Source organism: Gordionus sp. m RMFG-2023, chromosome 3 (assembly GCF_954871325.1).
Source record: "Gordionus sp. m RMFG-2023 chromosome 3, tfGorSpeb1-WG-v2, whole genome shotgun sequence".
NCBI lineage: Eukaryota > Metazoa > Nematomorpha > Gordioida > Chordodea > Parachordodidae > Gordionus > Gordionus sp. m RMFG-2023.
The window spans coordinates 45336083-45361878 of record NC_088777.1 but is presented as its reverse complement, the minus strand read 5'-3'; the positions used below and the strand labels follow the sequence as shown (position 1 = coordinate 45361878).

The window sequence follows — 25796 nt, the reverse complement described above, 5'->3', positions numbered from 1 at the left end:
ACCTAAATACTCAAATATTATCAAAAAGAATCCAAATATAATGTTAAAGAGTTAAATCACTTTAGGTAGTCAGTCTAAATACCTCATTTATAGAAAGCGCAATAGCGATATATTATTTACTCTGCATTAAATAATTAGGCCTACGATTCGATATCATCCTATTATAGCAATTACATAAGGTTTGATAAACAGCTATGCAATTTAGTTAAATACAAGAAATAAGACCTTTTAAAAGTTCTTAAGTGCATAGTTAGTGTCATGCGTAAACTAAAAAAAATACCTAGTTTTATTTTTTGCCGCTCTTAAAATAAAAATCTATACGCGACCCATGGGAAATATCCACACAATACCTGCTTATTGTATGCCCGGTTCATTGATTATATATTTTTTATAATATATTTGTCAAGTTAGATAACTTTTCAAAATACGGTGATAATAAAAATCTGAAATCAAATTATGCAATGAACCAAAATAATTATATTAAATTTATAAATGATTACTTTATACTAATTAAATCATAATTTATAATAAAATCATAAAAAAAAATGGTACCATAAAAATGATAGTAACATTAAAAGTTATAGACTATACAATAAAAATAAACATCAGAATGTTTCGGAATTCATCGTGATAATCGCTTTAAGGCCTGATAGGTGGGGGTGGTGGACCTCTAACCATTCCTGGAGGTGGCTGCGGTCTCACTCCAGGCGGGGCTCCTCCAGGCGGAGCTCCTCCAGGCGGGGCTCCTCCAGGCATAGGGGGGCCCCCTGGGCGTGCAGGGGCGCCCGGTGGTCCAGCCGGACCTGGAGGTCTCGCCCCGGGAGGCACTCCAGGCGGGCCAGGAGGTCTAGCTAATGGTGGTGCACCAGGTGGTCCGGGAGGACCAGCCCCTGGTAAAGGTGGGGCTCGTGGAGGTCCTGGCGCGGCTCCAGGGGCTCCAGGTGGGCCAGGAGGTCTTGCTCCAGGAGGGCCAGTAGGCATTCCAGGTGGGCCAGGAGGTCTTGCTCCAGGAGGGCCAGGAGGCATTCCAGGTGGGCCAGGAGGTCTTGCTCCAGGTGGGCCAGGAGGCATTCCAGGTTGGCCAGGAGGTCTCGCTCCAGGTGGGCCAGGAGGCATTCCAGGAGAACCAGGGGGCATTCCAGGTGGTGGCATTCTTGCTCCAGGAGGGCCAGGAGGGCCTGGCGGGCCAGGAGGGCCTCCAGGTGGGCCTGGTCGAGCACCAGGCGGCATACCGGGTGGTCCTGGTATTCCAGGTCCTGGAGGTCTTGGTGGGGCTCCAGGTGGACCAGGTCTGGGACTTCCTACGGCACCCGGAGGCCCAGGCGGGGGTGCTCCAGGTAGACCTGGTCTAGGACCTTCCAAAGTTCTCGGAGGAGAGGGAACTCCAGGTGGACTCGGTCTAGGACTTCCTACAGTTCTCGGAGGAGGCGGAACTCCAGGTGGACCTGGTCTAGGACCTTCTAGAAGGCCGGGTGAAACTCCAGGTGGACCTGGTCTAGGGCTTCCTAATTGTCCCGGTGGAGGAGGTACTTGAGGAGGTCCTCTAGGCAAGCCCACAGGTGGAATTCCTGATGCAGGGGGTGCAGGGGGTCTAGGAGAGCCAGCTATTGCTCCAGGAGGTGAAGGCTGGCTTGGGCTATCCGGAGTTACTCCTATCTTTGGAGGAGGAGCTTTATCTTTAGAGGCATCTTTATCCTTGTCTTTATCCTTTCCTTCTTCTTCCTTTTTTTTCCCATCAGATTTATCTTTTTCCTTGTCATCTTTATCTTTATCTTTGCCTTTCTTATTTTTATCTTTGTCTTTTGACTTATCTTTATCGGTATCTGTGTCGCTCTTATCCTTGCCCTTGCCATCTTTCTTCTTCTTTTTGCTTCCTTTACTGGGAGCCGAACTTTCAGCTTTAATTTAATACAATATAATTTGATAAAATGTTTTTTTAATTTACATTTTATTTTAGTATATATTCTAACATCTTTAATTATTTTTAGAATCATTCCCATCAGCTATTAAGTAAGGCCAATTTTATTCAATGATAGGTTTGAGGGAGTGCTCCTCAGAAGTATCTAAATCGTTTTAAACATGTAAATATTACTTATTTAATACTAATATTTAAATAAAATAATTTTGCATGTATTTACATATTTTTGTAAAAGAACATAAAATAACATATTGTAGACTGAGAATTAGACTATTCTGTATCCACTTTTTAAAATATTTTTTACATATTTTTTTATAATTATACCATTCAATTTTCGTTAAAAAAATACCAAATATTTATAAAATAAATAAAATTAAATTAAATCCGATATTAGGTTAACCATCCTATTGAAAACTATAGCAACATAATTTATTAAATTGCTCTCCTGTGTACGATTTTTAAAAACGGCTAATCCAATATTTTTGTCAAAAAATATTACGCCATTCTCAAGATTTTGTTAGATGTCCAAACCTTTTTACCTTCTATATGCAAGATCTCCAGGTTTGCATGATAGTTTTGGCTAAAATTGGGTTAGCCGTTAAAAATGGAACCGCTTAAAAACGCGAATCCTGTAAAATTACAAAAAGTGGAGATAGAATATTCAAATTCTTAGGCGACGATATTATTTATCAGACCTGCATAGGTCAAAATTATAAGCCTAGTCAGATGTTAGTTTAAATTTTCCAGATATTTTTGGCCCCACCAAAACATTTATTTTTCTAATCCTTTTCGGATTTTTAAAATTTAGATATAATTTAAATTTTGTTTGTTATTTTGAATAATTTTGGACAGTCTTTTATAAATTGTTTCAGTGGAAAATTGAAATATTAAACAACTTCATTGATTTATTAAAATATTTCCGCAACTGAATTGTTGATTTAATAATTTTTTTTAGAACAATCGGACCGGCCTAGGTTCTCTAAACACTGTTGAGTTTCTGATTTTTTAAAGGTTGGTACCAGAAGATAGAGTTTTGGAACTCGGCTTGCAGGTCTCTCATATTTAGCACAATTATGTTTATTTTTGGCATTCTTTACAAAAATTTCTTTTAAAAATCTTATTTATTTGCTTATATAATTTTTATTTATTTTTTGTTTATAATATAAAAGGTTAACTTAATTAAAATATACTATGTAAAAATGAGATTTAATCGTCCAAATAGGAAGTTAATTAGTAGGAGAGGTGCCCCGACAGGCATTTTTAATCATGCCAAAAACGTCACCGTTTGTCAAAATCAGGCTGACGTGAGCTATAAATTTTTTAAAATATTTCTTAGATTTTTAGATTATTAGTTTAACGTTACTATTGTAAATATATAGTATTTATCAGGGTTTTGATGACTTTATTTATCACCTATTTTAACATAATTATAATTTTGATTTTCACTTTAAAATTCAATCAATCAAAAATCTAAAATTACAAAAAGATACCATAATTTTAAATATTTTGTAAAATTGTCAACAAATCTAAATAAAATATATATGACAACTATAAAATTACAAAATTGAATTTAAATTTATAATTAGTTTTCTTTTCAATAAAAAATCTAAAAATATACCACAAATATCTGTAATGTATATTTTTTATTTAATTTAGCTTGTATTTTTATTAGAAATTCACATAATTGAATATATTATTATAAAAAATTTATGCCACTATGCCAACACGCTACACATGATGAAGGTGGCTAATAAGCCGCCGCCGCCGGTCATCAATTTGAATTTTTAAAACTCTCAGATGTTGTCGATAGTTTTGTCGGAGCACATCTAACTACACCCCATCAAACCTCCCATATTTTTTATCCAATTAACCTCTCAAAGGTAATGAGTAATCAACACCATAGGCCGTGATAAACAAATGGATGGACAAGCCAATTTTTTTATGAACTAAATTTAACTAATATCTATGTTTTGATCGGATCAAACATAGGGAGAATCAGAGAAGTGAGATCAATCTCTGGCGCCCCACTCCCCTGTTGAAAATCAAACAAATTTTTATGGCTGCTTCGCGCTGTACCACAAGTCAAAATCAACAATTTAATAGACAAATTTGATCCAGAAATGACCAAACAAAATGGGTCTACCTCAGCCAATTTTGATATTTTAAAATAATGGCAATTATGTTTTCCATATATTGTGAAGTTAAACTATGGTGACTATGACTGTAACTATCCATTCGCTCATTTTCCTTAAGGTAATGTTCAAAATAATTCATAGTCAAAATTTAAGAAAATGAGTATTTTATAAGTTTAATAATGCTCGATATTTTTAGATTTTTTTATAATATAAACATATAGTTCAATAAAAGATTTTATAGGCTCAGAAACCAGTTGTTTTTTTTTAAAAAAGGAATATATAAAGCACTTTTTTAACCTTCCGAGGTCCCACTTGACTCTTTCTCTGATTCGGAAACATCGCTTTCAGAAGGTCCTTCAGTGCTAGATCCACCCTTTGATTTATCTTTCTTTTTATCTTTTTTGCTATCTTTTTTGCCTTTTTTGCTATCTTTTTTACTGTCTTTTTTGTCCTTTTTAGGTTTTTCCTCTTTTGCATTTTTATCTTATCCACGAAATAAAAAAAAATATAATAATGTATCGATAAAATTAGAGTTTCTCATTAATTATGTCGGGGAGACAAGGGCATGACGGTAACTAAAATAACAAATCAAACCCCAATAACTTTTTAATAATTTAAGGTAGATAGCTCAAATTAATTTGGCCAATATTTTGATTGTATAATTAAATACTTTTAATCTAAGCCCTTAGAATTGTTTTATTGCAAATCGGAAAATTAGTCTCCCCTATCGAAAAATTGGCAGTAAAAAATCAAAAAATTAATTTACATACCTTTTGGGTCCTTCTTTAAACATTTTGATATTTGGAAACCTAATTGAATATAAAGTAATAAATCATGCTAAAGTAAATTGTTTTGATGATACTTAATCATTCATTTTTATAAAAATATATATTTATTTTTTTTTTTTGACACATTTCGATATAACTAATTTTGTTATCTGTCAATTAGTGTTGTTAAATGGCCCAATTTGGGTCGATTTTTAAAAACGGTTCATTATTATTATGCAAGCCTAGAAATTTTTCTCATAGGTGACAGAAGAATTTAAACCTCTATATGCCAAATCTTGAGGCTTACATTATTATTTTAGTTAAAATCTTAATCGGGCTGTTTTTAATTTATTGAAAATATTGAAATATCTCAAAAATAAAAATAATTATCAATTCATGAATTCCCCATATCATTATATAGAAGAAAAAATAAGTGAGTAAGTGAGTAAATTAACGATGACTTGATTAATACTATAAATTTCGTATAATATTATAGGATATTACGCATATTGACGAAAGCAATACACAATCCACATTCATGCTTATTTTTTTTGAGATGCTTAAAGGGTTAAAATATTTGAAAATAATTTATATACCTTTCTTCTTCTCTTTTTCCTTTTCTTTAGGTTTTGCATCCGCTTTCTTCGCCGCTAATTTACCCTGTTCTTTTGCAAGCTCCATCTTAAATACAATTTAAAAATATAAAATCGAGTTTTAATGGTCATATGTACCTGTAACCGTGCTTTTTCAGTCTCCTGTCGCATCTTTTCTAAATCAGGGGATGGTGGACCCGAGACCAGAGCTGCTTCAATTAACTTAATATCTACATGTAAATAAGATTAATCGTATAAAATATTACCTTATGGAAGTTACTATAGGCTAAAAAAAATGGAAGAAGTGAATTTATATCAAATAAATCTCATTATGTTTCAATTTTAATAAAAAACTCCAGAAATCTTGAATCATTTCGAAACTGATATAGAATTCGTAAAAATTTTAATTGACCCTGGTTTGTATGTTATATAATATATATTGTTTACTACTAAATACAATTAACCTTCTGCTGTGCTTCTAAGGTTATGAATTCCATCTTTAATAGAGGATACGGCATGCATGATCTCTTGCGAAACTTCCGTCATATCATCGTTCATCTCCATAGGCTTTTCCATAATCTGATTTACCATGGGTTGTCTAAAGTAAGGATCTGGTTGCCTTTTTCAAAATGAGAATATATAAAATTGTATTACTTTACAGAGGCTAGAAGATACATGCATCAATAATAAAATTAAATTATGCATATCATATGTCCTAACACAAAAAAAAATCTATCTACAAGTTTTCTTGCCTAATTTCGGAATTTATGTTTATTTAACAAAAAATTGATCACTAATTTAAATAATGTATGGATTTGCTATAATGTGATGACATTAATTCTCAAATTTGGCTAGAAAAAAAAACTCGTGGCTAATTATGAACTAGGTGTGTATTTTGATTATATCTTTCTTATTTTGTATGAATATGATAGAGGCTTCTTTATCCCTATTTTTAGACAATCTAAATTCGTCCTGCGATTTGTTATTTTATCAAAAATATACTCTGTCGAATTTGTTGATTTTTCGATATAAATAATAGTAAGATTATATTCACTATCAATTTAATAATACCCTTAAGTAGTTTATTTTCCAATATCCGATTGTTTGTATTTTAAAAAAATTGCGAGTTTATATATAAAAAATTTGCTATGCAAAAAACAAAACATTTTCTATGCAAAATAACAATAATCTATAATATTATTCGTACATAGACGTTCGTTAATAATCATGGGTTTTTATGTTCAAATAAAAAAAATTTGTTTATGCAAAATTTAACAAAAATGTAAGTTCATTACAGATAACTTAAATATTCATCTATCATTTAAATATTCAAATCATAACATAAAAAAAATATATCTTTTTTTTTAATAACTTCAACATACTCCATTTAAAATTTTTACTATTTAAATTAGAGTCGCTCTCATGTGTTAAAAATAGAATTAAATAAGTCTGATAGAAAAAAATTGACCTTGATATTTTTTTTTGTAACAGCATCAGGTACGAATATGGAAATATGAAAATGTATGATTTAATTGCAAAAGAAATAAAAGATTCCAAAATAAATATTCAATAATGCAGACACTTTTAGATTGTCTAAACTATCTCCTTTACAAATTATTTGCATGAAACTCGTTAGGGATAATTTTTTAACAATGTGTGGCTATAGAATTATCATTTTCAAACAAAATGATTATCCAATATAACCAAATGGCTGATAATGAAAGAAAAAATGTATTGTTTCAATCAAAAATTTTTAATATTAAACACTAATCAATATGTGCAGACTTTAGAATCCGAATACTAAACTAGAATCTGTAACCGTCTTTTAAAATTTAGGCGAATTAGAACAGAACATATTTTTAAAATTTCGGCACACGTATGATTCATATTTTTTTTAATTTGATTACTACTTTGACAGAAACTAACCAAAAACTTGGATCCTTGGGCCTAAAAATCTGTGACTGGAAACAGCGAAAACTAGCTGTTTAAAATTTTAGAAATGAACCGAATATTCAGAACTCGAACTGATACAGGTCCAGGCTAGTATTTATATGTTAATTTAATATATTGAATAAGGAAATGAATAAACACGGATGTTAACTCATTTTATTAAAGTCGTTCAATTTAAATTTAAATAAAACATTGTTTTACGAGATAGATCCTAAAGGCGCAGGTATTTCCATGCTCCAATCTTGAAAGGTTCTTTCCCCATTCGCTAGACTATTGTAAATTGAATTGATTTTAAACAATATGTCTTCTTTTGGCCAGTCTGGGTGCATTTTTTTTAATCTGGTCAAAAGGCGCACTGTCTAAAATTATTAAAATTTGAAGGATCATTTTAATTAAGACATGTGCAAAGGAGTAATTATAAGAAAATTACTTTGCATAGGGCATCCATATTTACTGATCTTCCCTTCAGATCGACGCCTAGGGGATTAGCGAAATCATCTCTAACATTGAAATCTTTTTTTGGAAGGGAAACATTGATATAAAATAAAAATAGTTAATATGTTGAAAATATTGTATTTTATTATTAGTACATCTATCTTACAATCCTTGTTAAAATTTTGGAAAATTAAAGATTGTGATTCGGACCTATTGTATCAGAATACACATTAACCTTGCAATAGACTAAATTTTATGAGTTTTTTTTTGCTATGCATGTTTAACGCCTTATCCCATTTATTATTATATAGGCTTTCTCAATTGATAAAATCTAAAACCTGCATCAAAAATTGCAGAGGCTTTCATATTAGAAGAAGAAGCTGATTTGAATGCTCCTGGGGCTTTTCCTTCTTCATCCATTATTTTTTCGCATAGATCGTATATTAAACACAGCAAGGTTTGTCGGGTCATGGCAGGATAATTGGCCTTGATTTCCAGCGCTTTTTGCATAGCTTTCTATTTAAATTTTTTAAAAAAAAAATGAAATAGGTTATGCGAGAGAGATCAATTTAAAACTTTTATCACTTCTCCACCGTAAGATTTCGAAAAATCACCCACTAATTTGTCAAACCCCTTTCTTTCAGGCGATTTTCCTTTGATTTTTCCCAATTCCAAATCTCTAAGCACGCTTTCTACTATGTTTCGGTTTGCTATTTTATTAGATAATAAAATGTATATAGTTGAAAAATAAATTTTTTTTTTCATTATGATGAATCATTTTTTAAAAATAAAAATCTTTAAAAAATAAATACGATTGTTTTACATGGGTCTTCTCTTATTTTGTCATACAAATCATGTGCTAAAGCGTTGATTTCCGCATTATTCATATCGGGTCTGGCCCCTTTAATCCTGGCCGCTATTTTATTTACTTCAGCGAGATTATCAATTGATTTACCAATACCGACATTTTCAATATCATGCTAATTATTTTATTTTTTTTTAAATTATAGTTTGAAAATCATGATCAGATGCAATTTATTTTAGAATCGATTACTAATTTATTTCTCAACGAATACATGATCTTATACTCTATATTTCCATTTTAGCTAAATAGAGCTTATAAACTTAAAACAATTTTACGTGATGGGGGGATAATGAAGTAGTTTTTCCTCGAAATCTTTGGAGGGTATTAGGGACTTAGGACCCTTTAGAATGGGGGGAGTTTCTGAAACAGTTTTTTTATTGATATATTAATGAGGTTAGGAGGTAGTTTATAGTAATAAAATCTATTTTTGATAATTTTGAGGATTATTTTCTTCTATAAAACTATAACATCATAATTTATATCCATGCTACATTCAAATTTAATTATAAATAATTAGTTAGAATAGATTTAAATGATAAAATTTTTATATTTTTTCTTTATTAATATTTGTTATGCCGAAGCAATATGATTAGGTGAGAACATATCCAAGAATATAGGTTTGATAAATGGATCAAGCCTTTAAAATCAATACATTTTAAAGCCTAAATATTGATCTTATTAAAATAAATTCATCAAATGACTTTTTTTAGATTTAGATATCAGAAGATTCTATATTACAGGAAATTTGTTGGAGGCACTCCCCCACCCCCAAAGAATTTGCAATGACTACTATTTATTTACCATTCTATAAAACCATAACAAAATTATTTCAGGCATTATAATTGATATGAATATCAAATAAAAATAGTTAGCGATTGTTTTTAATAATAAACTGGTTTTTTACTAACTGTATAAAAATTATTTCTAAGCGGGCAGCATTTTTTGCTTCCTCATTTTTTTTAAATAAAAAACTAAATATTTTGATTTATTATTTTTTATGACCAGAAGCCTATATTGGTTGGTTTTAATGAGTATTCGTTTATCCCTCGATAAATACTGCAGATAGAAATCCTGAAATTTCTGTTTCCCAACCTCGAATTTTCCATGGTAAGCTTATCATTCTTTTCAGTCGACAATATTTTATATAATGAAAATAAACACCCAAATTGTTACAAGACTTTGTTACAAGCATAGTGATAATTCCTTATTATAATTTATAAATTATTTTTAATAATATATGATCGTTATAATTCACCTTTAAACTTTCCCTCAAATGTGTGCGGATGGCATTTAAGTCGTTCTTTTCGGGTGATAGCCCTGTGAAAAATAAATAATGGAATAGATAATTAAAAATGATCCAATCCAATATTGTATTATTTTAAATCATAATATAGACTAATTTTGAAGGTTAGTAATATAAATTATACAATATCTCGTATAGTATAAAGAATTTAGTTTAATTTGGTATTGTACTAGGGAGGTATCTTTGAAATTATAACGTAAATTGCTTAAATTATTTGATTTTTTCTGAATAATATTTGACCATGTGTATAGTATTTACTCTAGGATTTTCAGACAATATGGCAAGAAATTTTGAAAAAAAATATTTAATTCAAATATTCAGTAGATTTAATTATTATTATCGATTAAAGTTAGCCCGAAATGGCTTAGTAAAATTTTTTGAAATTCATGTGGTTAAGTAGATATGGGTAGGTGCCATATATGGTAGATTATAATTCTGACCAAGCTTAGATATTTCAAGATTAAAAACGCATCATATTAATGATTTCAATTTCCTCTATTCGCTAACATGTATATAATAGCACAGAAAACAAAGTTAGAAATAAATTATGAAACTTTCTTTCCTTCTTTCTTGCCAATTTTTGGTCCTACTTTTTCTATCTAAATCTATCGCTCATAATTGAAGAGAAAAAAAGAAGCAATTTATTCCAATTACATGTAAATTTTTCTTAAGATAGTCATTTTTTTAAAACTTATAAAAATTTAATAATGATTTTGTATTTTTATTTTTGATTTATCCCAATTCTAAAAGGAATTAAATTATTTTAATACGATTTCAGTTAATTTTTTTAAAAAAAAGATTAATAAAGCTCATAATTGTATTATCTAAAACCTCTATTAGGGCTATTTTATATATATAAAAAAGCGACGAAATCAAGATTTTAGCCATATTATTATGCCTTGAATTTCTGCTCATTTATACACAAAATCTTGAGTTTAAAAAACGGTTATTTAGAGGTTTTCAATAAAGCTATATAGCTTCCATTCATATTGATTAAGCATATGATTGTTAAATTAGATCTAAATTTAAAAAAAGGGACATAGAAGCATAAATCAATAAATTATACAAGATATTGTAAAACGGCTCCATTTTATCCGATTTTTAAAAATGACTAACTCACCAGAAAAATATTACGTATGCCTGTGGATTTCACACGTAGATGACACAAAGATTTGGACATCAGTTGGCAGAATCAGGCTTAGGTAAAAATTTTCTGGCAAACATTTTTAAAAATCGACTCAAATCAAGTCGTTTAAACAACACTATATTCTTGAAAAGTAAACTATTTTTAATACTCTGAGTAGGGTTTGTCAATTGATTGAGTGCTTGAACCGCGCTACGAATAACAAGGACACTTTGATTTATATCCGTTACCGCGTCTTTGATAACTCTTGGGTCTCTTATCAAATCTACAGCTGCCATTTTTTAAAAAATCGTAATCTCCCCTAAAATTGAAAAAGTAATTTATTTTATTATATAAAGCTCGATTTAAGGGTTAGGCTGTATTCATAGTGACATCTGATTGTTGAAAATCTGATCTGTTGAGATCAATTTTTCTTTATTAATATCAATACTTAGATTATTATCATGAATAAAAGCAAAATTGATTTTAAAATCTATCAGCTGTTATCGGATCGTATCCCACGATGAATCCGGCCTTAATATTATGTTATATTATAAAAAAAAATAGTCATACCTTATGGAGTAAAAACTTTAATATGATTATCGAATAAACAAATAACTTAAAACATTTACTAAAACAAAAACATAAAATGAAAATTAGAACTCGTTTGACATCTGCCAACAAGTTTACGATGATAACAAATACGTAATCGTTATTTATAGCTTTTACGTTGTACGAAATTCTTCCGTATTGTATTGTTTAAAAAAATAAATAATATTATACATTTAATGTTTAATTTTAATCCTACTAAAAAGCTTTAACTAAAGTATAACATTATATAGATTATCCTTCTTCAGATATTTTTTAGCCACCTAAATTGCCTATGGTGAGTTGAGAAAGGTATGAGTATTAGCTACCTAGCCATAGAATGGAATATGCTTAGATCGCCACCAAAATTTGATTTTTGGTAGGTTTGTGAACATGAATTTAGGTTCAGGAATTTTAAATTCTATTTATCTGAAATTTTGATAACAGGAACTTAATCACCGATTTTCTAAAAGATTTCTGAACTAGCCCTAGGTTTATGTTACCCCGGGGGTTTGATGGGTTGCCCATAAATAGGACTCTGTTAGGTCCGTGGTTTCAAAATGCCCAACTAAACAATTTTAAAATTCTGAACCCGAATTTGTTCACAACCCTAATTTTTGAGGGCGCCAAATTAAAAAAGGTTATTTTATTAGATTTGAAAATATTCTTTAAAAAAAAAATAACAAAATAGACGCTTAAAAGAGCTAGTTTTTATATTTTTAGAGACTATAGAATTGTCACCACACTTAGCAAATATCTAGTATATTTTAATTTGTGCATGTAGAGAATTATAAAAAATTCTCAATTAATTTGCACAATAATAGTATGATATAAAATGTTAAATAAAATTAATAATAAAATCCTCGACTGACGAAAATAAAAATGATTTGAAGAATTAAATGAGACTATTAATTTTGTTGTTAAAATTGATAATCAAAATATCCTGTTCAATAAATGAAACAAATGTTTGACTAAGAATCTGAAGATTGCCCTATTGTTAATTCTTAAGAAAAATTAAAATTAGAAATCTATTTTATCTCACAGATGCTGCAAAAAATCAAATTTGAGATTTTGAAATTTATACATATTAGATTATAAATTAATGCGAAAGGAAGCTTTGTAAAATAATAAAAAATCTAAGGAAATTTTATAACTATAAATCATTGGTGAAATGAATATTGTAGCAAATGGTAATTTATCAGATGTAATTTAATGTGCCACCCATTGATATCATAAATTTTATAAGTAATAATCTGTGCCTAAACTTTGCACTAGAATTAAGGAGAATGACCAATCCCTTTATCAGGGTTCAAAAAAGAAAAATGATTTTATAAAATGAAACTGATAAAAAGTTATTTGAGATTATCATATTCTCTCTAATTTGAAAAATAATAATAGATTAAATTTTTTTTATAATATTCAAATTTAAAAGCTAGATAATTTTTAAAACTAAAATAAAAATGTGTATATATAATTTCTATTCTTGTCATAGTAAAGTAACTAGTTGTATTTTTGTGGGAAATAATTGTATCTAGTTACATAGTAAAATTATAAATAGTAACTGCAACTAGCTAACTAGCTATATTTTATTTTTGAAATGTAAGTCAAATTATCTCATGATGTTTTACCAAAATCAAAATTACTTTTTAATTAAATGTAAATAAAAACCCTCCACATGTTTGTTTGCTCGTTAGAGATGGCCTATTAAAAATCGAATCGAATATTGGTTTAAAATAATACGAAACGGAATGATAACGAATACAAATAGTAAATTATTTGTTTTGTTCGAATAACATTCGAATAAAAGGTGTAACACGAATATTCATCAAATTATTTGAATAATTTGTTTATTCGGCAAATAAATCGAATAATTTATTTTTATTCGAATGGAATTGTTTGAATAATTTGATCGATATTCTGAATAATTTTTAATCTAATTTAATTCATTTGTCATTTCTATTGATAACCTATCAAATCAGACAGATGATTTTATTAATAATGTCATGAATAAACTGCTCGTAAAAGGCTGTCATTAGTACTAATTTGCTGTCAAAAAAGGGCATGTCTTAAAAAGAATACTTTCTTAAAAATTGGTTTGGTATTATTAACTTATGCATTTTTAATTTCGTTTATTACTTAATACGTTCTTTATTATCAGATTATTATAATAATTTTTTAAGTTTAAATTTGAGGTATAATGAAAATATAATTTTTTCCCAAAGATACTACAAGTCTATTTGACTTATTTTTTTTATGCTACCACTACTAAATTTACAGAGTATCTATCAATACAATTGGAGTAAGTGAACCTCATAATTTCTTTAGTGCTTCTAGATTCTTTGAATTTTGGTAATTTTTATTTTGGTAACCTTTATTTATACTATTTATACCAAACTGATTGAAGATTATACTGTATAATATATACATTTTGGCCTAAGCTTTAAAATTAGTGCTTTTAAAATTTGGAAAATTTCATGCACTGCGTCTTATTATGAGCCAGATTGATAAATTAGTATAACTCGATTTTAAAATAATGATATTTAGACTATTTTTCTTCTATAATCTATTAAATAAACCGAAAAGGAAAATATATATAGAGATCATAAAAATCACGAGATTCAAAAATATTTTTATTAGGAGAAAAAGAAACCTTAATGTATTTATTACGTAGTTAAGATTCCTTGTTTCGCAATCCTATTCTTGAGAGCAATCTAAGGCGTGTTGTTATTTTTATTTAATTTATAATGGATTTTTATTTATTGAAAAACGGATAGATGAATATAAATAATAATAAGGTATTACATATTTGCTCACCCAGATATTCATTTGTATCATTTTTTTAAGCTTAATGTTTTGGCAAAATTTTATTGCCAATAATATGTTTTTTTAAACTAGCTATTAAATGAGTTGCAGCCCTAGAGTTTGCTTGCAGAAATTTGGCTAACTTCACGCTAAAGGCGTGATATCATAGTAAAGAAGACCATTAGAATTTTTCAGATGTTTCATGTGCCTAAAATTATCAATATATAACATCGACAAATAATTACCGATAGGTATCTATTTTCCTTTTTAGAAACTTTGACAAATTTTCATATATTATCGATAATATGTGTGACTTAAATTAAGATTTAATAGGCTTTAGGAATAGGATATATAAATCCTGCGAATGAAAACGATTTATTATAAAGATTCTCGCGTTAGATTGATGTCCGAATTCATTCTATTGTTTGATCTTATCATTACTATGAATTATAATAAAATCTAAATAAGGGATTTTCTTTTTTAGATTTCTATGGAACAAAAAATAAGATATTTACCTAATAAACAATTTTATTTTTTAATTGTATAATGTTTTAGTCATATTTAACTTTAAACATGGCTACTGAGTCAATAATAAATTAGATTTAATCATATACATAGCACTTAAGTGAACTCTATTGTATTTCTAAACTCAATATAAAATATTATTAACCTCTTACTCCCCTTTAATATTTTTAAAATTTTCGTACTCATAAAAAGCAAGAGATGACACTCAATTATTTTCAAAATGAATAATAAGTTTGTGTAATTAGCTAGTTTTATCCAGTATTTTAAATTTTTTTTTTATCATCAAATTATTCCATTCGAATTTAAACAAATAAGAAATTAGCTATTTCTTTATTCAATAGCAAATAATAAGTTATAAATGTGAAAAATTTTTTTAACCCGGTCTTTCTTTTAGCTCCATTTTTAAGAATAGATGATACCTACACTTTTTGTATTTTTTTTTCTTTTTTTTTATACCTCATGAAAGTAGAACGAAAGCATAAATTGTAAAATGATTGCTGACAAAAATAAAATATTTTAATTTTAATAATTTTTATTATAATTAAGACTTGAAGGTTAATGTGAATAACTTCAACTAAATTTAATTCTTAAATAGGAGAAAGAAAAAGTATAAATTTGAAATATGTTACACCAAAATCGTTTTTAGGTTGGACAATATAACTGCAAGCCCTGATAATATTTATTATAAATTAAAACAAAAAATAAATTTAAAATGTAAAACTAATTTTAAATAATGTTATCCCGTTTGGGGCATAATGTTAAACGAGTTTTGTTTATGCCATTTTCATTTGATAATATTTACCTACTTCTTATAGAGAAGTCAAATATAGGTGATATTGGGTCATATTATTAGAAATATACCTACAAAATCTAGATTAAACTTGATAATTAATTATTAGCGATAAAATAGTAAAAGGGTCAATATATATATATTTTTTAAATTTAGAATCCATATAGGACTAATTTTATAGTTATGATAATAAAATATCGTTCAAATCAAGCTATTTAAATAAACATTTTAAAATTTATTTTGAACAATTGTATAAACATTTTTATAAGTATACGGGATATTCTATTTTATTTGGATTGATTTTTTATTTATGTATTTCGTTATTTAGTGTTGTTAAACAGCTCGAGAACCGAATTTAAATGGCTCACTCACAGAAAAATATTGCTCACTCATGTCTCGAGATTAATAAATGTCCAAACCTTTAGTACCATCTAAGTTTGACTAAAATCTCCAGGCTTGCTTATAATATATTTCCGAATAAAATATTAAGTTAGCCGCTTTTAAAAATCGGCTCGTTTCGAGCCGTTTAACAACATTACCCTTATTTATATTTTTCAATAATTCTTAGCAAGGAAAGATGTGATTAACACTTTCGATCCCAACGTATCAATTTCAGGATTCATAAATCCAGTGTAACATTAAACTCTAAATTGGATAAAATTAGTTTCCTATTTAAAATTCGTATTATTTCATCAAAGAATTTTAAAAATCCATCAAGGATATTGATCACTTTACACTACTAAGTTTACCAATTTCCGTTAAAATTATCTTATTCCTTAAAATTTTTATTTTTGACTAAAAAAGCTTAAATTTAAAAAAAAAGGACCATTATAGACATTAGTCCTTATTTACGGTAAAATTTTCCAATTCATATTTAAGATTTATACTTTCGCCAGAAAATACATATTAATAAAAATAAACCATTAAAAATATTTATAACCTTTTAACATTATCTTATTCCTATATAAAATGTATATTTTCCAACATAAAATAACAACTTGTACATACTAATAGGTAGCTATAAAAGCAATATAAATCAGGGCTACGAACCCAGCCTAGAACCCACAGAACATATTTTAGAACGAAGTTTCATAGCTCTGATTAAAATATCTTCTCTCACAATAAAATGACTCATATGAGTTAATCCTATAAACCACCCTTCAAAACATAGAGTAAATATTGTGAAAAAATTTTTATAAAAAAAAAGCATTCCCATTATTGGCAAACTTAGCTTTTTTGATAAAAATATGTTTCATAATGTGATTTGACATTGATTGATCTGATGGTCACACTCACAATAGCGCATAAATTTTAGAAGAAAAAAATCATATGAGTAAATCTAGGTTAAAGATGCTTACTATCATAAGGTATTAACTATTAAATTTGTATTTTGTTTATTTTTCATATGGATAGGCACTACCAAATATATTTATAATATATATTTGTAAAATCGTGATTTTTGGAAAGCGTCTGTGGCTTAGTCGGCAAGAGAGTTACCAATCGGATAGTTATGGGTTCGAATCATGATCATATTTTTTTCCTTAATCTAACTTGGTGGTTTCGTCCTTGGGGGATGATATATAGGAGGCCGGACTCGCCCACGTGATTCCATAATAATATAAGTTAAATAGGGTCTTATTACATTTTGATAAATTTTGGTATTTGGTAGTATGTATCAAATAAAAATTGTAAAATCACGATATGCTCGGTATTGCTTTTGGTAGTAAGCATCATTAACCGTAAACCTAAGAGTGAGACATAGAGTAATGGAGATTAAAAGTAAGAACATATATTATGCAAACCAAAAATTTTCTAAGAGGAGAGGAGGGATAATTTTTTAAAATATTGAAACGGTTTTTTTTAAAAACGGCAAAAATTTATTTAACTAATCATCATAAAATAATTTATTAGAACTAATCAGTGACCTAGCTAGAAATTTTTCCAAGGGGGATCCACAACTATATAAGCCAGGTGGGGGGGCTTCACACTCTCCCATCCCATCCTATATTAATACGCCTTCGATAAATATATTTATAAAATGTTGATTTTATTTAAAATGTTATTGTGTAAAAAAGATATAAGATTCAAGAAAGATAAGAATTATATTTTAACAATTATAAAAATATACATTAATGAATAAAATTTTACCTTCATATCAACTTAATTTTTTTTTGTACAATATTATTTGCATTACCTTTTCCCTAAAGAAATATAAACCTTGGCTATTAAATTAATATTTTCTATATCCATTGACTTTTCAAAAATTTATTTTTATAAAAAAATTATTAGTAAAAATGTGAAAAATTAAAAAATTATATTAGAAGTTTTAAAATTTAAATTTTCTTTTAAAGTTTTACATGAACATAATTTTTGCAGAACATTTTTAAAACCAATGAAGCATATAATTAAGACACATTTATAGCTAAAACTTAAAATATCTGGGCATACAAAATTATTTTGTAAGGAAATTCCTGTCCCGGGATAACATTATTCTAGCTCTCCCCTATTTACATTTTGATATATATGCTTAATTTAGTTGGCAATAATATAAAAATTTAGATGAGACTGTAGTAAAACGATTGGTATTTATCATTTTTACAATAAAATTTAAAAAAAACAATGGAAAAAATGATAGATTTATAAGTAGCTAAATCGTTTATCTAATAAAAAAAACGTGTAGCTCTCTACCTATTATACTTTAAGGGCTATGACTATTTATGTGAAGTATGTCATTGATTTCTAAGAAGTTTCTTCATTCAATTAATTGTAGCAGTTACCGTAAAAATTTTTCTACTTGCTCCAAAAATTATTCCTGATGTTAATAACAAAGCATAGAATATAGGTCGTTTAAATTTTTTTAAGGTTGCTTTTGTTAGAAATAAAGGCAAATGAGCTGGTTGTTTATTTTAACAAGCTAATATTTATGGAATACCGTCCTATATATCTACTAATTGATATTTAAAGCTAAAATTAACCTTTATACTTGTCTTTTCTTATTAAGTTTATTTGGTTTGGCTAAATATTTGCATTCCTTGCAGGAGTTAATTAAATACTAAATAATATCATGTCTTTAAATTTTAATAAATCAGGCTTATAATTAAATAATCATATTATATTTATTAAATTATTACAAAAATTTTCAATTGAAAAATTTAGACACTTCTTTTCCTTTAAAAAATGAAAATTTTTATTGCTATAGTTTATTTTATAATAAACATTTTCAGAGTCGATGGTGGTTTTATGCAACTTCCTGACATCGAGGCCTCTGGTAAAATTATACCTTTTTTTTTAGATCATCATAAAATTTCTTGAAGTTGACATCAAACTTTTGGATATTATAATACTTTATAAAAAATAAAATAATATATTTTTACTGTATAAAAATAAGATAAATGATTTATACTAACCATCCATATAAAATTAAAGTAATAGAATAATTTATGATTGTATTCGTATGTTATTTATTTTATTTTATTATGCATAAACTAAACTCTCAAAAGATTTGAAAACATATTTTAGAATATACCATTTTTAATAATTGTTTAAAATCAGTAAATTTATTAATTTAAATAATCCTACCCTCATTTTAGAATGGATCCTAAAAAAAGAATATTCATGAGCTTATATCTTTCTAAGTCTTCTGTTTAATTTACATTAAAACTCCCATAAAGCGCTATCAAGAGGAGCAGAAATTTATTCCGTTTCCATCCCCAAATGTCACCTTATAATAATCACTACTCCCCTACGACATACAAATTTTATGGCATATCTATATTTATAATCAAGTTTTTAAATTTTGCATCTAAGATTGAAATTTTAAACAAGACTATTTGTGTTGTCACCGTTTTTGGTTTTCAGCCAGAAGGAATTATATATTTTTTTGAGATGATTAATTTTTTATAAAAGTTTTAATATATTTTTATATGTTAGCAACAATGTGTTTTTCAGTCAATGTATTAAATTTTCCTCTTTAAATCATTTTTTAAGCGCAATTAAAATTCTATCATTTTTTTAATTTAAAAAAAGGCGTTCAAAAAATTGAATTAAAGTTGAAAAATTAACACATTGACTAAAAAAGACACATTGACGCTAAATTTACATTTCGGATTTTATATTCAATAATATTAATAATAATTTTTTAAATAATTTTATAGAAACGCATCCCTTCTCTGTTCAAGACGTTAAAATTTTTCCAGTAGATTTAGAACACACTGTATCTAAGGGTAACTTTCATAGACTGTATTCAGTGAAAGTAACTTTTTCTAATCCTCGAGCCTCTCATGAATTAAATGATAAATATCCTAATCACTTATTTTCATACAGAGTTTATGAAGTAACTAGTGGAGAAGCTTATTGTGTCAGTGGAAATATTATATCTGGGGTTTATTATATTTTTTTTTTGGTTTATAATAATAATTTCTTTTTTCTTAGAATAATTTTTTAGTACACCACTTGGAAGAAACAAAACACTATTTTATTAGAATATTAACTTTGACTACATTTCAAGCTTCGGAAGATCATTCAATTCTAAAATTTTTTATAAGTAAAATAATATATTTTTTTTTATTTTATTTATTTCGAATATAAATTAATTCGTTAGAAACATCTCAGTCAAAATTAATTTAATATGCTTAAAAAAAGAACAATTTTTAATGAAAAAAAAATAGAGGGAGAGGTAGATATTGTATTATGGCTTTCATTTTGGAAATTTTTATATTTATATTTCGCGAAATCCTAAAATTGTTGATAAAAAATAAAGAATTTGAATTTTATTTTATCATAACTTTGGTTCACATAAAATAAAAATTAAATCTTTATATCATTAACATAAAATTTTGTCAATAACTATATTAAATAATATAAGCCATATTTTATATTCTATGATAATTTGATTCTTAAATAGCTTCTAAGGAATTACATTTATTTTCTAAAAACGGGATATATATTTTTATGACGGTAGAAATTCAGGAGAATCCTATGGTTTATAATTTATCATGTCTTAAAATATTTATTACGTTACTATTTTAAAAAGAATGTAAAAATGTAATAGTGCCAATCTAGAATATTATTGAGAGCATATTAATTTTTCTAAATTCAAATAATCATAAGATTTTTATTTAAAAATGCACACACCTACATGTTTCACATAAAAGATAAAATATTTCGATGTGTAGGAGAGAGCATGGTATAACAGACCCGATTTTGTAAAAACTCTCATATAATCTGTAAATATTAACAAAAGAATTAGCTCCCCAGCCTCATAATAAAGCTACATCTGTCTAATAGTAATTTTAAAATAATATCCTGATACGTCTTCTTATTGTACCAGTCCGATGCTCCTTCAGCCAATTATTTTGATAAATGTAGAAAAATACCAATAGTTATTCTAATATAAATTCACTCATATTTAATTAGTTTTTATATAAATTGGGTTGGGCTCATGTACCCTCTGGTCCAATGTATTTAAGGTATGTAAGGAATAAAATATTTATAATTAAGACGTATAATACTCAAAAAATTTCCAATATTTTTACAATAAAATTAAAATAAGATATCTGCAAAGCCCAGCTCAAGCCAGTCCATTTCAGTTCCGTTAATAATTTTTGTGCAAGTTGTCCGATCCGTAATTTTTGTTGGCCCGCTTTAATATTTTTGATTAAATTTTACCAAAAATGCTTGACACGGACCGTTAAAATTACATAAAAGTGCACCCTGGCCTGTTAAAAATATTTTAATGAATTTTCCGGCTATCACATATGAATTTCTATATCTAATTTTTCTTCTTCTTTCCATGTGTTTGATATAATGTTTTTGTATTGTTTATTTGCAATCTGATCATAGATAAATTGTTTAATTATTTGTGTATTATTTATATTTAGTATTTTAGTTAGACCATTTATGTTCAGATGGTATTAATCAAAATCAAAATATTAACTTGATAATTAAAAAAATATATCAAAATCTTAATGCCCGAAATGGCCAGTTAAAATTTTTAAAAAATCAAAGATTAGCTATCTTGTTTTTTATACATGTCTGAATTATTAATAATTAGCTGGAAAATTTCTAATAAATAGGCACTAACGTTTATAATGTATGTTATTTATAGTTTTGAAATTTGAAATATAAGTTTTTTTAGAATTTAATAAAATTGGCATTTTATTTATAATTATTTTAATCATGTAATTCTATATATTAAACGCATTTGTTAATTAATAATAGATAATGGACAAAACGATTTTAAAGTAATAGGTAATAATAATTTAATAAAGATTTGTAAGTTTATTTCTTTTCTTCTATAGACCATTACCCATCCATTCCAGCTATTCAATTGCAAACATTGATGAAATTGCCGAACTTAACTTATTCGTTGGCTTTGAACTTGGATACGACCACATCTAGGAATGAAATTAAATCTATTCAATTTATTGTGGAAAAAAACAATGAAATAATTGAAGCAAAATATTTCGATAAGGTTTAATGAATGGAAAAAAATTGAATTAAAGAAATGTATTGACCAATATAAAGCCTTTTTAATAATTCTATAGCCTTTTATTTCTTTTAATTTTTATTTCATGTAAATGAGATTGCATAATGTAATATAAATACTAGGCGAATGTGTATTTAAAAATAATTCAATAGTCTAACCCCTCATTCATAAAGAATATTGTTGTTTTTTTTAAAAAATATATTCAATATTTATGATAATAATATACATTATATAAAAAAAAACATTCTATAGAATATCACTAGAATTAACTTCAATGTGGCATTCAAATATATGGCAGAATACGTTATCAGAGTTTACACCGTGTTCAAAAATAAGCCCGGCTTAAGAAGTCAAAATTCTAACCGTATATTTTTCCAATTTTCTAAAAATATGAGTTACCCTGTTGAACACTCTCCTAGAGGCCGGCAAGTTTCAGGCTCGGGCATAAATTTTTTTTAATAATATTGCTGCTCAGATTGGGCTTTAAAAAAAATTTTTTTTTTAAATATAAAATATTTAAATCATGTTTTTTAATTTTATTGTTAAAATAAAACGATAATTAATATTTTTCTGGTATTAGGACAAAAGCATTTATTTTTTTTATAAATTTTATTTAATTTTTAGAAAAATATGTTTAATTATAATTTAAGACCGGGCCTGGTTTAGGTCGCAAAATATAAATTTGCTTGTTTTACACTATCGCCCTTATAATCTTTAAATATTAATCATTTTACATATTTTTTTTTTGTATAACACATTTTTAATTTAAATTTATGATGTATATCTGGAAAAGGGATATCGCTATTTTTTTTTCTTTCTTCCGTTCTTTTATTGTTTTATTCCTTCTTTTTTTCATAAATATGAAAATGTTGTCAACTTTATTAAATTTTTATTTTTTAAAAAGAATTATTGGATATATTTTTAATAGGATAATTTTGGGTGAAAATAACTTTAATAATTTATATTTATGTCAGTTGTTTGTTATTATAAGTTATACCTATTTTTTTAAAAAAACAAATTGAAAATTAGATTTGAATAATTTAATATGCCAATAATAAATTATTTGATTTATTATAATCCGAATAAACAACTATATTCGAATTCAAATAATTGATTTTCAATACCAATAAAAATGAATAATTATATAAAAATAAACATTATAATGTTCATTTATATAAAATCCTTTTTTCAAAATGTCGTCGCTTTTATCTTCAAAAAATTATTTAAATAAAAAATTAAAAGAAAAAAACGTATTTTTAAAATCCCATAAAATTTAATAAATGTAAAAGGCCTGCAATATATTATTGCGTTTGGGTAAAAACTAACCTAATAATGACCCCCCCCCCCTCTTAATTCTGGGTATGCTAATGATCATAGCTATATAATAATAAGATATTATTAAACAAATCATTCCCTCAAGCCATATTCTTATTATATAACAAACCTACTCAATATTATTTTAAAATAAAAATATCCCCACTCCAAATTCTACTAATCCTATATAGTCAGCTTATAGCTCTCAGAAAAAGTTGATCAGAATCGCATGGGTCTATCTTTCGTCTAATTATATCTATAATTATATGTTCCAGGATTAAAGACTCCTCTTATTTTTTAAAACCCAATCAAATGAGATTTGATATCATTATAGATCCCATGATATTTGAATTTGTCTTTCTTGTTGAATTGCGAAGTTTGTAGTGTCATTGCAATCTAAATTAAAATGATAATCAAATAATTATGAACACATTAACATAAATTATGGTTTCATTTATTCATAACTATTATTTATACATTAATAAATTATATAATAAAAACATTATAAAATTAAAGTTAAAATAAAAATTAAAAGAACTAAAAAAAGTGATATAACTAAAAAGTGAAATTATATAACTTCTGAAATATTCTATTGATCTTTTTACATTCATTCTTAAATTTGAAATATATAGTCCAAATATACCAATAAATATAACTTCAATGTCAAGTTATCTCCTCTAATCTATTCAATTGCTTAACTTCTATCCCAATTCCTCAAATATTTGCTCACCTTTTTCTTTCAATTAAATATTAAAATTATAATACATGTCAAATTCTACCACCCAATTACCCTTAATGAAGCCTAGACCCACATCTTTATTGAACCGTTTGCATGTAGTTGTCCTTTAGCTATCAAACTGATTATCCTGCCTCTAAAAATTTCTTAATTCTAAATTTATACAGTAAAATATATATACATTTTTAAAAAAATATTGCGCTTTTATTTCATCATAGTTAAGCATTTTTTGGACTCTCAGTTTTTAAAGAGAAACATAATATCTATTTATTTTCTTCTTCTCTATACATCTTACACCGGTTGTTAAAAAAAATTCCTGAAATATATATCTCTTTTCGCCCATACTTTGTTGAAAAACCAGCATCGATTTCGCACTCACGTTGTTGAACAACCACTGAACTCCAATCCCTCTGGTTTTCATACCCACGTTTTTGAATAACCAATGAAATCTAATCATTATAGTTTTTCACACACACGTTGTTGAAAAGTAACTGACATATATATTTCTAAAGCATGTTATTCTTTCTGCTATTATTAGAATAATGGCATAATTGATCTCAAATCTTAATAACTAGTAGATAGCCCGTCAAAAATGACGGGGAATGAGAATTTTCTTCTTACTTTTATGATAGTTATTACCTGTTATTTGAAAATAATATCCAATTTTTATTCTTTTTACCCCCTCCCCTTTCAAGCCACTTTCAATCCATTAAAACTAAGTGTAAATACTATGGTTTGAGTAAAAATAAATTTAAAGCTATTACTTGATAATACCAATATTATTTGTTAAATAAAATATTACTGATCACTTATACCTAATATTTAATATTTTAAAAAAAATGGCAAAGTACAAAGCCATAATAATTTTAAAAAATTCTTCCAAGCCAAATGAAAGATCATATAATTTTGGTAGTTGAGAACTTAAATAAAACATTTAAATAATCATACTTAATATAAAAATACAATTAAAATATTTTGATTGACCTTGGTTTTTTGATCAGGCCGAGCCCAGGCCTGGAAAAAAATAGTTAATAATAAAAAAATTCTCAAGCATCCACATAATTTTGAAAAATTTTCCCCAACATCCCAATATAATTTATATAAATACCAAGCCCAGCCCAGCTCAACCATAATAATTTTATAAAAAAAATTTCTCAAGCTAATTTTTAAAATTTTTTCCCAAACCTGGAGATAGGTAAATCTCTAAAAACCATATCTATTTTTTATTCTGTTTTCTCCCCGCTCACCCCTACTTCAGACAAAGGCCAACCCATTAAGACTGAGAGTGGATACTATTTTTTTGAATAAAAATATATTTAAATTAGCTTTTACCTGAGGGCCTTATAAATATTCTGTGTTAAATATTACACCTATGCCTAATATTAAAAATATTCCCAAGCCATGTTCATGCACTTGGGAAAATTTTCTCAAACCCGCCAAAGTCCATAATAATTTTGATAGTTGT

General features: G+C 27.1%; 2 protein-coding genes across 2 annotated transcripts; both read right to left on the bottom strand.

Annotated features, from left to right (window-relative positions):
- Positions 1–629: 629 nt before the first annotated feature.
- Positions 630–1689, bottom strand: LOC135927032 (basic proline-rich protein-like; the record flags this gene model as incomplete). Its single annotated transcript, XM_065462968.1, has 1 exon — positions 630–1689. A coding segment is annotated over one exon (1050 nt), but the record flags the coding sequence as incomplete, so codon positions are not given.
- Positions 1690–4815: 3126 nt separating this feature from the next.
- Positions 4816–11388, bottom strand: LOC135927031 (uncharacterized). Its single transcript, XM_065462967.1, has 11 exons — positions 11262–11388; positions 9919–9980; positions 8622–8778; positions 8375–8508; positions 8137–8314; positions 7794–7876; positions 7565–7722; positions 5878–6032; positions 5552–5643; positions 5417–5501; positions 4816–4862 (listed from the first exon to the last, which is right to left on the bottom strand). Exons 1-11 carry the CDS (start codon positions 11386–11388, stop codon positions 4816–4818), a joined length of 1278 nt encoding a protein of 425 aa, XP_065319039.1.
- Positions 11389–25796: the final 14408 nt, after the last annotated feature.